Source organism: Heptranchias perlo, chromosome 4, assembly GCF_035084215.1.
Source record: "Heptranchias perlo isolate sHepPer1 chromosome 4, sHepPer1.hap1, whole genome shotgun sequence".
NCBI classification, from domain to species: Eukaryota; Metazoa; Chordata; class Chondrichthyes; order Hexanchiformes; family Hexanchidae; genus Heptranchias; species Heptranchias perlo.
Genome location: NC_090328.1, coordinates 77,662,212 through 77,676,169, shown reverse-complemented (window position 1 = coordinate 77,676,169; position 13,958 = coordinate 77,662,212). Strand labels below are relative to the sequence as shown.

General features: G+C 45.0%; 1 protein-coding gene across 1 annotated transcript in view; it reads left to right on the top strand.

The window, feature by feature from the left end:
* Window positions 1–1,174: 1,174 nt before the first annotated feature.
* Window positions 1,175–13,958, top strand: part of LOC137321043 (fructose-1,6-bisphosphatase 1-like) — a 31,230-nt gene continuing 18,446 nt past the window's right edge. The window contains exon 1 of the mRNA XM_067983184.1: window positions 1,175–1,449. Within this exon, the coding sequence (XP_067839285.1) occupies window positions 1,280–1,449 (170 nt within the window). The 5' untranslated portion in view covers window positions 1,175–1,279. The remainder of the gene's footprint in view (window positions 1,450–13,958) is intronic.

Here is a 13,958-nt window from a genome sequence, read left to right as displayed (position 1 = left end):
CATTAGTAGGCACTTTTTAAAGGTTTTTTGATATCAAAAAATATTTAATTTACTAAGAAACTGACTAGCGTACAACAACGAAACTTGTAAATGGTTCAGTATAGTTTTTTAAAGTCATTTTCAGCAATTTTAAATCAGGTTACTCACAGGTCGAGGACTGGATACTCATTAAAAATACTTTTTTTTGGTGATAATCCCATTTTCATCTGCATTAATAAAACTGCATCAGGTTACCTCTCTTAAATACATCAAGGAATACTTCATAATGGAAAGAAAAAAAACGATTACGTTCTATTACGTTACTCGATTGCACTGGTTCATGGAAGGTTTTACTTTTGTGATTATACATATGCATCTTATCGGAAACTTGAATTGTAACCTAACCAGTGCAATTTTGTGTGCATTTTGGGCACAATGTCCTGATTGCGCCCAAAGTGAAATGCTTGGGTTCTAATTGGCCACATCATTAAGCATGAATTTTGTTGCCCTTTTTAGATAATTGATGTATTAAATTTACAGCTCTACACTTCTCCCATTCCATAAAAAATATTTAAATTTAAATTCACGATGAGACCTTTAAATGCCACTCGCCCTTGGGAGGAGGGAACAAAAGAAATGGGAATTTCAGTTCATTTTGAAGATACGAGCTCAAGGACAGTAAATGCAACAGAGGCAAAAAGATCTCACTGTTTGAAAATATTATCTCACAGTTGGACTGGGCACGTGTCAGGGGACCCCCGGAGGTTTAAAGTAAACTGACGACAGTTCCAGGCTTCATCACATTCGGTAAAATCACTGTGATAACTTTATAATTTAAATGGAATCACACAGATGGTATTTATTCCTTGTCACAAAAGGATACGATATAATAGTATCCCTGTGTAATAATAACACACCATTACAATAACCCATTAGAAATATGGATAGGTGTATTTTAAAGATACAAATGATCAAACCAACAAAAATATTTTTCAAAAATCAATGTGAATATGTCAGTTGCAGTTCCACTTGTTTATTACCATTCCCTATTTAACTTTACCCAGAATCAGTGGTGTTTTCCACTGAGTCTGCTTTGACTGTTCTGTAAAGGCGCCACTCCTCTTTCCTGCTCTGCCTCTTCGTGGGATTGGTTAAAAGTACAGACCTGGGAAAGTGCCTCCCCTCTGAAGTTTTTGGTGTGGCTTTTTAAATTGCTTCATTTAGCAGCTCGGTGTTTCGCTTTCTTCTTTAACCGTGCACCTTCCACCTTGCAGGGTTGAGCGACCAGTTGAGAAGCAGTATGTCAGACCGAGTTCCTTTCGATACTAATCTTGTCACGGTGACTCGCTTCGTGCTGGAGGAGGGCAGAAAAGCGAAAGGCACCGGCGAATTGAATCAGCTCCTCAACTCCCTCTGCACTGCCATCAAGGCCATCTCGTCGGCCGTCAGGAAAGCTGGTATCGCGAACCTGTAGGTATTCTCTATCTCGAAATGATCCTATCCGTGCAATCCATAACCCCAGGGTGCAGAGGGAGTGCCTTGTGAAATAGCTCGAGTTATTGTTCCATCGCTTAACGCGACCGCTTTTAGTCCTTGGAGGAGTATTGCACAGTTTTATAAAACTTGTAGCATGGTTTCACTTTGTATTTGGACATTCTCCCAGAAATTAAACGAAGTTTTTTTTTAATGATTTATTTTCCTTCAGTTTTTATCGATTGCAGACTACTTTTTGTCGTAGCTTAAGGTAATAGCTTTGGAGCAGCTACTCCTTGGGAGAATTAAATCTGTGCGATAAAACATCGCGTTTCCGAAAACGTAGTTTGAATGTTAAAAGTATTGTATCCAAACTCCAATAATCCACGTCAAATGTGGACCCATGCTTGCTTGCAGTTCTGTACTGGATGTCATGATGTGGAGATGCCGGTGATGGACTGGGGTTGACAAATGTAAACAATCTTACAACACCAAGTTATAGTCCAACAATTTTATTTGAAAATCACAAGCTTTCAGAGGCTTCCTCCTTCATCAGGTGAATGTGTACTGGATGTAATAGTTTTGTTGCACTAAGAGGAAACGCTTTTATACATTTAATATTTTTGCTTCAATTCAGAAACACCCCCGGATAATTCTGATTTGTTTCGGAGTTAGATTCAGTCCCTTTACAGTGTTTTTAACAGTTGGAAGGTGTGTTTTGTGGATCCTCCAATCGGAGAGCGCAGATTGTACATCAGGAAGTGCTGCCTCATGCTTACACTGTCTTGTTAGACTGAAGATCCCTTTTATTGGCCTCTTTAGTCTTCTCAAATCAATACCTACCCCCCACTCTGTTTAATATCGTCTACTCACACGTTTAAAGATCTCTGCAAAATTTGTAAGTTCAGAGCTGGCAAGTGTCACACTATATTTTTAATTTTAAAAAATATAACTTGTGTTACTGTACACCACTCCAGTAAACACAGCTCCCTTTGTGAGTTTACGATCCCAGTCTTGATCGCAGCATTTACTTGATGTTGACAATTCTACCACTAGTTTAAAAGGTGTGGTCCTTTTGCGATCAAGTTTCATTGAAACTTTTTCTGAAAAATTCTTCCAGAAAAATTTGCAGTTCACAGAGAATCTTAACTTTCAAAACTGAATTATCCCACTGGCCTCTTTTTTTAAAAAAAATTGTATTCTTCAACTGCTAAACAATACCATAACAGCTCTGACACAGCAATTATTAGCTGTTATCATTCACTGGGCCACTAAAAGATAAAAGCCCAGACATTCCATTGGGAATCTCGTGAATGGGGTCCAGAAAATCACTCTTCCCAGCCCCTGCCTTTCTGCTGCTCTGTGTTTTGCACACATTTCTTGACCTGGTTGTTTACTGACTGTGCTTTCTCACACATTATGTGCAAGATCTTCATTTTAATTTCTAATCCAATGCAAACCATGTGTTAATGTGTAAGCCTTTTCCAAATGGTTGCACTGTGCACTAACTTCACTCCTTTCAAATAGAGGATCAAAGATCAGCCAGGTTCTTGCCTGTCAGGGAGGGATCCTTTAAAATGGTGGTGTTCATTTCTTTTTGCTGCCATTCATGCTAAGGGATTTCTATGTCCTCTCATTAGAATTAACAGAAGAGCATGAAAAAGAACAATGAATGAATGCCAGGGATATCAGATGACACTAGAGGTGGACTGGCTGCATCTGCCGTTATGCCACCAAACGTATCCACAGGCCCATGCGGGCTCAGGTTAGGCAGGGAGGCAGTCACAGTGCTGTGACATCTGCTTCAAGGAGATCTGGAGCCAAACCTCCACCACAGGGCGGGCACTACCAGTAGCAGTCAAGGTGACCATGGCCTCAATGTTTATGCCTCTGGTTATTTCCAGGCTGCCACAGGAAACATCTGCAATATCTGTAAATTAGCTGCCTGTAAGTGTATCAACTGGGTAACTGATATGTTATTTAGCAGGATGAACTCTTTCATCTCCTTTCCCACTGTACAGTGACTGAGAGTCTTTTGGTACCCATATGGCCATCTGAGCTCCTATGTACAATGCAATAGCCTACATAAACAGAAGGAACTTCATCTCCAACATGTTCAGTGACTACCAACAACATATTATGTAGGTTAATGCCCATATCACAGGCAGCAGTCACTATGCTTTCACCTGAAGGCAATCCTCTGTACCTTTCTTTGAAAGTGATGGGAGACTAGAAGAGTGATCAAGTCTACCCTAGTAAATGACACCCTTTTAGGAATGATGGAGCCTAGATGCAGCTACCAGGATCAATATAGAGCTTCCTGCTGGCATTTTGGAGCAAAGGTTCAGATGCTTTACAGATCTGGATGCCTTACAGAACTACCCTGCTAAGGTCTCCAAAATTATTGGCATCTGCTACGTGCTGCACAGCTTTGTAACACAAAGATGCCTAACCTTGGAGGAGAAGGAAATAATTCAAAATCAAGACAGGATATTCCCCAGTGCAGTAGGAAGTCTTGTGTGCCAGGTGCCTATCCAGATATTCATTTGTGTCTGAGCTGCCCCTTTAAGGACTCCCGCTGTCCATAGGGCACTGAGAAAATGTCTCCAAGTACCTTGTGCAAAACTGTCCCCTGCACTTCCTCAACAAGTCAGTGTCCATCCGTTGTGTCCTGCTGCATTTCTCCACTGAACCTCGCTGGACAAAGTTCAAATAAAGCGCAATCCAATTTATTACCCTACCTCATGTCATGTCTCTGTGATATTAGTGTCTTTAGCCACAACGCTTCCCCTTAATGCTGGTGTATTTTGTGTGACTTCTAACTCCTAACTGAAAACTTCTAAGCGACAACCCAGTCGAAGGAGTAAGCTGCTGGCTGGCTGTAGCGTTTACGACGACGACGCAATGACCTTTTAATGTAGTAGAACATCCCAAGGCACTTCACAGAAGCATTATCAGACAAAATTTTACACCGAGCAACAGAAATATTAGGACAGGTGACCAAAAGCTTGGTCAAAGAGGTAGGTTTTAAGTAGCTTCTTAAGGGAGGAGAGATAGAGAGGTATAAGGAGGGAATTCCAGAGATTTGGGCCTAGGCAGCTGAAGGCACGGACCAATGGTGGAGTGATGAAAATCGGGGAATCGCAAGAGGCCAGAATTGGAGGAGCGCAGGGATCTCAGAGGGTTGTAGGGCTCGAGGAGGTTACAGAGATAGGGAGGGGCGAGGCCATGGAGTGATTTGAACATAAGGATGAGAATTTTAAAATGAAGAAGTTGCCGGACTAGGAGCCAATGTAGATCAGCGAGCACATGGGTGATGGGTGAGCAGGACTTGGTGCGCGTTAGGATACGGGCAGCAGAGTTTTGGATGAGCTCAAGTTTATGGAGGGTGGGAGGCCGGCCTGGAGAACATTGGAATAGTTGAGTCTGGGGATAACAACGGCATGGATGAGGTGTTCAGCAGCAGATGGGCTGAGGCAGGGGTGGAGTCGTTTGGGATTCAGCTATTCCTGTACCTCCTTGTGCTGGGTACTGAGATGCCCCTGCAACTAATTCATCCATGTCTGCTGCTGCTGTGGTTGGCTGGTCTTGCCCACTTTCTGGCTTATCTGCCACTTGTGCAGAGGCCCTGATATGGAGTTGCTTTAGAGGCAGCTAGCTCACCGGTGGCATTTCCAGCCATGGTTATGCTGATGAGTACTGTCTGAGCCTGACCACTGATCTGTATGGGAGACCTAGGCACATGTGGGTGAGCCCCCTCCATTTTCCAAGAATTTGTGAGCTCCAATCCCCTTCTCTTGTCTTGCAGACAATAATGCAGCCATTTAAATAGCAGCTGGGCCCCTTTTAAGGACAAGGGCAGCAGGCACATGAGAACAACACCACCTGCACGTTCCCCTCCAAGTCACACACCATCCCGACTTGGAAATATATCGCCGTTCCTTCATCGTCACTGGGTCAAAATCCTGGAACTCCCTAACAGCACTGTGGGAGAACCTTCACCACACGGACTGCAGCGGTTCAAGAAGGCGGCTCATCACGACCTTCTCAAGGGCAATTAGGGATGGGCAATAAATGCTGGCCTTGCCAGCAACGCCCACATCCCATGAATGAATTAAAAACAAACCTGGATCCAGTGCAGGGAGCGCTTCAATGACACAATCAGGTCAGCCAAAGTGAGTACACTTACTGGTTCTCCTACATTCCGTCTTCCACATCACCGCCCCACCCCCCAACTCATTTTGCACTGCCAACACTACTCTATCACGTCACTCCCCACACCCACTTAAGGCTCATCCTCAACATACCTGCACTTCCTCACCTCCCCATTAGTCACCCCACCACTACCACTCACCCCAATCCTCATACAGCGTCATGGTTCTGTCTCATACTCACCCTCTGATGCATCTCTTTTACGGTCAGCCACACCCAAACAAATGCATTCATCGGTTGGCCACTTCATCACTCACTCACGCATCTTTACTTTCTCCCCTTGTAGGAGAAGAGAGCTCAGAATGCACAGGAAAGGGCGAGGACCGGAGGGGGGCCGCAACAAACCATCGTCCTCACATATGCGGAGCAGGAGGAGCTGGAGCTCAGCCGAACCCTTAAGTGCCTGTCCATCGGGGACGCCGAGACTGGCACCTGACAAACGTCTGGTGACATAATTTTAAAATTCAGCACACACAACATGAATTGATGTTAACGTGCCTCGCCATCTTTAGCACCTCAGTATGCTCATCGCAACATGACACATGTGATGATGCTTAGTATTGCTTTCTGTTCCCTTACAGGGCCTAGAGTGACCGCTGTGACGGCAGAGGGCGATTCCTCAGAGGACCTGCCAGCCTCCGAGGGTGCACCATCACATCTGAGCGAGCCACCACCAGCGCAGATACTCACACCTCGGTGGGTCCTAGTCCTCAGTTAGTTGGGTTGGCACCTGGTGAGTTACCACACACATTGTGAGCACGAGTAGACACTGGTGGCAGGGGCAGCTGCGGAGAGTCCGTGTTGGTGGGAGCAATCCTCTCCAGGCTCTGCACAGCTGGACGCAGATGCTGAACCCTGGGGGCCATCTTTTAAAAGGAGATGATCGAGGGACAGCAGCACATTTGCGAGGTGCTGGAACAGGTGCCATGCGTGCACTCCACAATTGCGCAGAGGATGGAGGAGTCCAACTCCTGCATGAATGGAATGGTGGAACAGGTACGGGAGGGAATCTCTGAGATACTGTCACAGGGACGTGAGCAACTCTCTGAGATACTGTCACGGGTAAGTGCGGGAATGTCGACGATGGAGAGATGGCTAGCCTCCATTGAGGCCTGACAACGGCCGTTCGGACTCAGGGTGAACAATATTCTGCCACCTTAGGCAGGCAGATACACTAGCACTGGCCTTACAAGACTTCACACATGTCCTCTAAACTGATGTCCAGCAGCATGGTAGGCGTGATGTGGGCCTGGCCCAGGGGAGGGATGATGGCGAAAGGGGACATGGAAGTGGGGACGCCACTCAAAGTGCTCCCACATCTCATCTGTTGCCCTCCTCTCAACCGGACACAATGCTGTCTCCTCTCCAGGTGGCCGAGTCTGCCCCTGCACAGGTGTAGGTGGAGCAGTCTTTGGAGGGGCCCTCACGGGCACCAAAGCCCAGCGGGCATAGGCCCAAAACATCTAAGCAGTCAGGGCATGAACAAGAGTAACCTGCCACTACCTCTGCTGCAGCCACAGGGGATGCACCACATAGAAGTAGTCGGAAGAGAAAGGCAAAAATTTTGTAAGCACGAAGGGTATGCACAAAGGTGTTTGACGGTTGGTCAGGTTTTTTATTTATATTAGCTTTTTGTTAAACTCACATTAAATATTACAATTGTCACCACTACTGCCACGTGTTGGCCATTCTTGACTGGCTTTTGTAATAGGGCCCTTTCATGAGGTTCACCATGAACGGCAACACTTGATGCCATCCATTGGGTCACTTAACAGTGGGCGTATGTGTAGTTGCAAGACTGTTTTGTGCAGGGAAGGGTAGGGGGGGGAGGGGTGCTGGTGTGGATATTGCTCTATCCAGGTGATGTGAGGACCGGACTCTTCACACTTTCTGATGTTAAGAGAACTGTTCACATATCAGTGACTCCCTGGCCTCACGAGCAGCCAGCTGAGCTCCTGCTCTGCCCAGGGGTTCCTCCTCCGCCTCCTACTCCTCAATGTGGATGGCAGACATGGATGGGGCTGCCTCAAGTGGTGCCCCTCTCTTTGGTTGCTCTCTGTGCTCTTGTGCAGGTGCCTGTGGCGCAGCACTGTGTTGTGGAGCTCCAAGTGGCGGAGGTGGATGCCGTGCCTGGCGAGACTGGTGATGTTGCTCGTCCTCGGATGTAGTGGTGAATGCAGCCATGGTGCCCCTCATTCCCATGTTTGAACAGCAGAATTTTGAGTGGAAAGCAAGAAATTTCAGTGAAAACACAAAGATCTTGCAGCCAAAACTTTGTCTGAAATAACAGAGTGCAATCAGTGACCTTTTCTCCCCATATGTCAAATAAGCATTTGAATGTCCCACTGGCTGCTAGCTGAAACACGTCTGTTGCAACATGGAGTGTTTCCCACAGCATGGGAAACACGCTGAGGATGCTTCAAAATCGCACCCCTGCCAAAATGTGGAGAAAATTAAGTAGTTCAACTACTTAAACTATCTTAACAACTGTGTAAAGTAAACGGCTTTAATTGCCGGTGGGACTTCTGCATTTGGAAGGTGCATGCACGCCCAGACCCGTCAATGGAGAACCCGGAAGAATGCGGGTTGGAGCCGGGCTCTGAACCCAAACGGGATTTCCCCAATTTTCAGAGCCCCACCACCCCCAAAGCACCCGCAATTTCCTGGGAAAATTGAGGCCCGTGTATTTGGAAATGCTATGTAGACTCATTCAATCAGTGTGAGTAAGAGGAATGGATCAATCACTGAAGTGAATCAGATTTTATTCTTCTGGAAACTAGAACCTACAAAGTGCAAAATGAGGATTTAGTGGGTGGCATTCCCTGCACATTTGTCTGACAGGGCATCACTACAGAATTGGGTTGTGCTATCCTATATTTTCTATCTACCTACCTACTTACACCCCCCCCCCCCACCCCCAAAACAGATTTCTACTGGAGGCATAGTAGTTCATGGGATGTGGGCGTCACTGGCAAGGCCGGCATTTATTGCCCATCCCTAATTGCCCTTGAGAAGGTGGTGGTGAGCCGCCGCCTTGAACCGCTGCAGTCCGTGTGGTGAAGGTTCTCCCACAGTGCTGTTAGGTAGGGAGTTCCAGGATTTTGACCCAGCAACGATGAAGGAACGGCGATATATTTCCAAGTCGGGATGGTGTGTATCTTGGAGGGGAATGTGCAGGTGGTGTTGTTCCCATGTGCCTGCTGTTCTTGTCCTTCTAGGTGGTAGAGGTCGTGGGTTTGGGAGGTGCTGTCGAAGAAGCCTTGGTGAGTTGCTGCAGTGCATCCTGTGGATGGTACATACTGCAGCTACAGTGCGCCGGTGGTGAAGGGAATGAATGTTTAGGGTGGTGGATGGGGTGCCAATCAAGCGGGCTGCTTTGTCCTGGATGGTGTCGAGCTTCTTGAGTGTTGTTGGAGCTGCACTCATCCAGGCAAGTGGAGAGTATTCCATCACACTCCTGACTTGTGCCTTGTAGATGGTGGAAAGGCTTTGGGGAGTCAGGAGGTGAGTCACTCGCTACAGAATATCCAGCCTCTGACCTGCTCTTGTAGCCACTTGTACAACTATTGAGAGACCTAGTCTGTGGCAGTATGTATGCTGGTGAGGTGGCATCCCTAATTACTTGCAAAGCTGCAACACTCAGTTTTCATTCTTGACTAGATCATGTTTTTGCAGAGTGCTGTTAATTTTGGAGTATTTTTCTCTGAGTTCACTCAAGAGTTCAGTGTACTCTTATCAGCAGGACTTTTAAACTATTGCGATGAGGAGAGAAAATATTTGCACAGCATTTAATTATTAGCTTGTTTCAAAGTCCCAACAGATTAACTCTCTGAAAACGACAGCTTTTGTACAACTTTAATAAAATATATTTTGTTTAAAATATTTTGAGCTTAATTCTATTTGTTTCAAAATTCAGTTATGCAATACACAGTGCGTCATTTTTGACATATTGTATACAAGAATTTCATGTCTGAATAAAATATGGAGAAGAAAAATAACTGGAATCTAATATTCATTTGACTGCTATAATGAACAGTAAGAAGTAAAGGGATTGAACAAATTTACTTTTATTCCTTCTCTCTCTTTCTCCTTCTCCCCCTCAGCTTTCCTAATTCTGTGAGGCATGTAGCATTGTATGAGTTACATGTTGCGCAAATTGGCTGATGGGACATGTACTTCTGAGGGACGAAATTATCTATCCACTGATCGTATTCAACAGCCATAGTTACATTGATTATAATTTTTTTGTTAAGAAACTAGGTGAAGGGCTAATGCCCACAGTGCAGGGTTTCACCAATGTTGAGGACAGTTGGAGACAGGCTCCCACAATCCAAGAATATTTCTTTTAGACAGCCAGCACAGAAGCAATGGGCTGAATGGCCTCCTTGAGCCATTCTTTTGCCCTTTTCCCATACCCTTTTAAATATTTATTTTTCAAATATTTATCCATTTCCCTAGTAAAAGCTACTATGAATTCTGTTTTCACCACTGTTTCTGGTGGGGTATTAATTTGTCTTAACAACCCTTTGCGTAAAAAGGAGTGTAAATTTACATTCTAACCTCTCCCTTTGCTCTTTTGATGATGGTCTTAGATTGATGTCCTCTAGATACTAACTGGCAAATAGTTTTTCTCCAAGAAAATGAGGCAATTTAAAGTTCATAACATCTTCCAACAAGTGGCGCAGGTAATAGATAAGAATGCAAGAATCTAAAAGTGTCATAGTTTTGTCTGAAGTAAAATCGTGTACAGTAGAACTCATTGTGAAGTGTCTCATCATTAGTGTGCCACGTTCCTTATTAGTAAAATACTTTCTTCTAGTACCTTAGTCCATATGGTGGTGGAAGAGAGCTGTTCATAACATTTATGATAGATGGCACAGACCTGACAAATGTCTAATTTCCTGGGGGTGATGTAACACAAAACAAACCAGAACAGGAACCAGAAAATCAACTCACTTAAGTCTAAAGAATTATTTCTTTGCCATACAGGATTATCTTCTGAATTGCCAAATGTGCCAGAGTTGAAAGAGCAATATGTTGCTGCCAGCAGCAGAAAGTCAGTAGATTTAAAACATTTACTGGGTTTATATGTTTCTTGAGCTGCTTTAGATTAATTCCTATCAATGCATTAAATCTATAATGATCTGCATACTTCTGTTATTAGTCACATGTAGCTTCTGGTATCTGTAGTGTATGTTGCTGTGAGTGTTACGCAATTTGAGTAGCTCTGCACAGTTTAAAAGCCCACTTTTAATTATCTAGTTATCCTGACACCATATTGTAACTTGCAATGTTTCTTTAAACTTTATTACAAGGATCATGGGACTGACTTTCGACATGGGCCCCACACCAATGCAACTTTGGTGGTGTAGGTCTTCTGCCCAGCCTATTCCTGGGCCCCAGACGTTGCTGATTTGCACAGGCCAGGCTCATTTTAATTACTTTCAATGGGCTTCCAGCCAGATTCCCACGTGCATCAGGGAGCCCACCACGGGAGGAAGGAAAATTGCTGCTGCAGGCATTAGGAATCTGCAGAAGTGTAGCCTGGCAAGCTGCCTCTGCAGCAGCCTGAAAGTTTAATTTTTTTTTTTGATTGGTTACATTCCATTGGGGGATTTAAATTTTAAATCCCATTCAGCCGCCATAGGGTCCAGCATTGCTATGGGCCAAATGACAGGAAGTATGTTGGATGATGTATGCTCATGATTTAATTTGCCTACCTATATTTGAGCAAACATATTGAATATCTTGTGTCATTTGACGGATGAAAGAGCTGGTGCAGCAATTCCCGGCCAATTTTCTGCCTTCATCTGCTGGAGTGACCCCAATAACCAACAAAACTCCAGTGGAAAATCTGCTGCCACCTTTGGCTGTGACCCTTTCAATTTCGGGAGTGGTTAGTGTATATTATGTGACAGCAACCTGCAATAACCTCTTTTTTATTCGTTCATGGGATGTGGGCGTCACTGGCGACGCCGGCATTTATTGCCCATCCCTAACTGCCCTTGAGAAGGTGGTGGTGAGTCGCCGCCTTGAACCGCTGCAGTCTGTGGGAGAACCTTCACCACACAGTGCTGTTAGGAAGGGAGTTCCAGGATTTTGACCTAGCGATGACGAAGGAACGGCGATATATTTCCAAGTCGGGATGGTGTGTGACTTGGGGAATGTGCAGATGGTGTTGTTCCCATGTGCCTGCTGCTCTTGTCCTTCTAGGTGGTAGAGGTCGCGGGTTTAAGAGGTGCTGTCAAAGATCCCCCCCCCCCTCCCCCAGTAGACTGCAGGCAGTGGTGTTTCATGTGGCAATTGTGTGTATGGAGGAGAAATTCAACTTACAGCCACCTGTTCTGTGCATAAAATGAATGTTAGGCCTCCAAATTCCACGGTGTGACAGATCTCAACAATCTGGACTGGAAGTGCGCTGCCGCCAAATCAGCCCGGGTGACTTTAGTCGTCCAGGGCGCTGCCTCAACAGGCGTTTGGTGGCTTAAATATGTAAATTAGGGTCCTAGGGTTATAGGAACCCAAATGCGAAATTCAGGTACAAATGGGTGGAGCTTGTGCCACCTAATTGTATTGGGTCTTGAGTGGCCTAACCAACAATCCTGGAGGCAGCTCAAAAAAAAGGCCCAAGAAATGTTTCCGTTTTTATTGCGGTCCAGGAGCATCAGGAGTGCTCCTCCTAGGCTCATAAAAAAAAAACACTGGCTTGCTGCCAGTGTGTTCAAGGCTTCTCTGGGATCCCCTCCCCAACTGGCGAGCTGCAACAGGGTGCCCTTTGGCATCGGCAGCATTTAAATGAGGCCGAAAGCCAAATTTGGCTTGGGCCTCAGGCCGACATGCAAACCAGTTGCTCTGCTGACTCTGCGCCCATTTTGAACGTAAGTCGAGCTTCTCCCCCTTTGTATCTTGAGTCTCGCACATCCATCGCACAAACATTACGCATTCAAAGTCTATGTCACGCTTGCACTTAATTGAGTCAAAAATCAGAAGAAATCAGCAACCAATCATAACTGAACAGATAGGAACCTATTTATGAAGAGATGGCATCAAAAACGTATTAAAGAAAGCCAGTAATTTCTGCTGGGTTCCTCCCACTTTATAACCTGAGGAGGAGCTGGAGATTTACAAAAGTTACTAATCTCCAATATTCCCTCAGCAATTAGCCTCTATTGGCCTCAGTGTGTGCCTATTTACAGCAAATAGGCTTTGTGGCCTTGAAGAGTCAGGTGAAGTTATACATAGTTCCACCTTAGTAGCAAAGTATAAAGTTCCTGTGGATATAAAACCACATGTCTGCCAATTGACTTGTGAGCAACAAAATTCCAACGATATTAGCAAAAATGAATGGACTACTGTATTTTTCCCACCCTCCGAAGGCGTTGATTTCTGCTGGAGTGCAGTTCTGCAGATGCCGTAAGATCTCTAGTACCTCACCCATTGACCATTATTCATGTGTGATACTTGACGGTGAGGTTTGGCAGTTTATTTGACCCAATTCTGTCCTCTCCAATGGTTTGCCATCATTCACTTAAGTTCACCTCCCTTCACCCCACAATTGGGGAGTAGGCACTGTGGGGAGCAGTGAGGAGCAAAGTTCAAACCAACTTGGAGACAGGAGGGGGCAGATGGGAACTATCTGGGAAGGGACATAGTGCCAAAGGATCTTTTACATTTATCTGCGAGGGCAGACAGCACCTTGGTTTAACACCTCATTTGAAAGACGACACTTCCAACAGTGCGGCAATCCCTCAGTACTTCATTGGAAGTCAGCCTGGATTATGTGCTCAAGTCTCTGGAGTGATACTTGAACCCACAACCTTCTGACTGAGGTGAGAGTGCTATATGGAACCTTTCACAAACTCAGGATATCCCAAAGCCCTTCACAACCACAAAGTACTTTTGAATTGTAGTCTCTGTTATAATGTAGGGAAAATCCCATAGGCGATGTTTACCTATGTGTAAAATGCAGCGTGCACTATGCAAACCAATTTTAAAATATTATTGATAGCATATGGTGGGTCCCTTGATGGCTCAGCTAGTTGTCAATAAGCCAGTCAGGAAGATCATGCGTTCAATTCTCTGTCTGTGCTGAGTTTACTGATCTCAATTGAGATGATGGTAAGGGTACTAAAATTTCCTTCAATGCTTCTGAAATAGGGAGGGTGAAATTTGCTCTTGTCTACACCTCTAATTGTTACGCATTGACCATTTTGTGCAGTGGGCTTTTGACAACTGAAAGGAGAGCAAATATCCATATTGAAAGTTGCTCAGCTTCAACAATAAAATGTTACGAA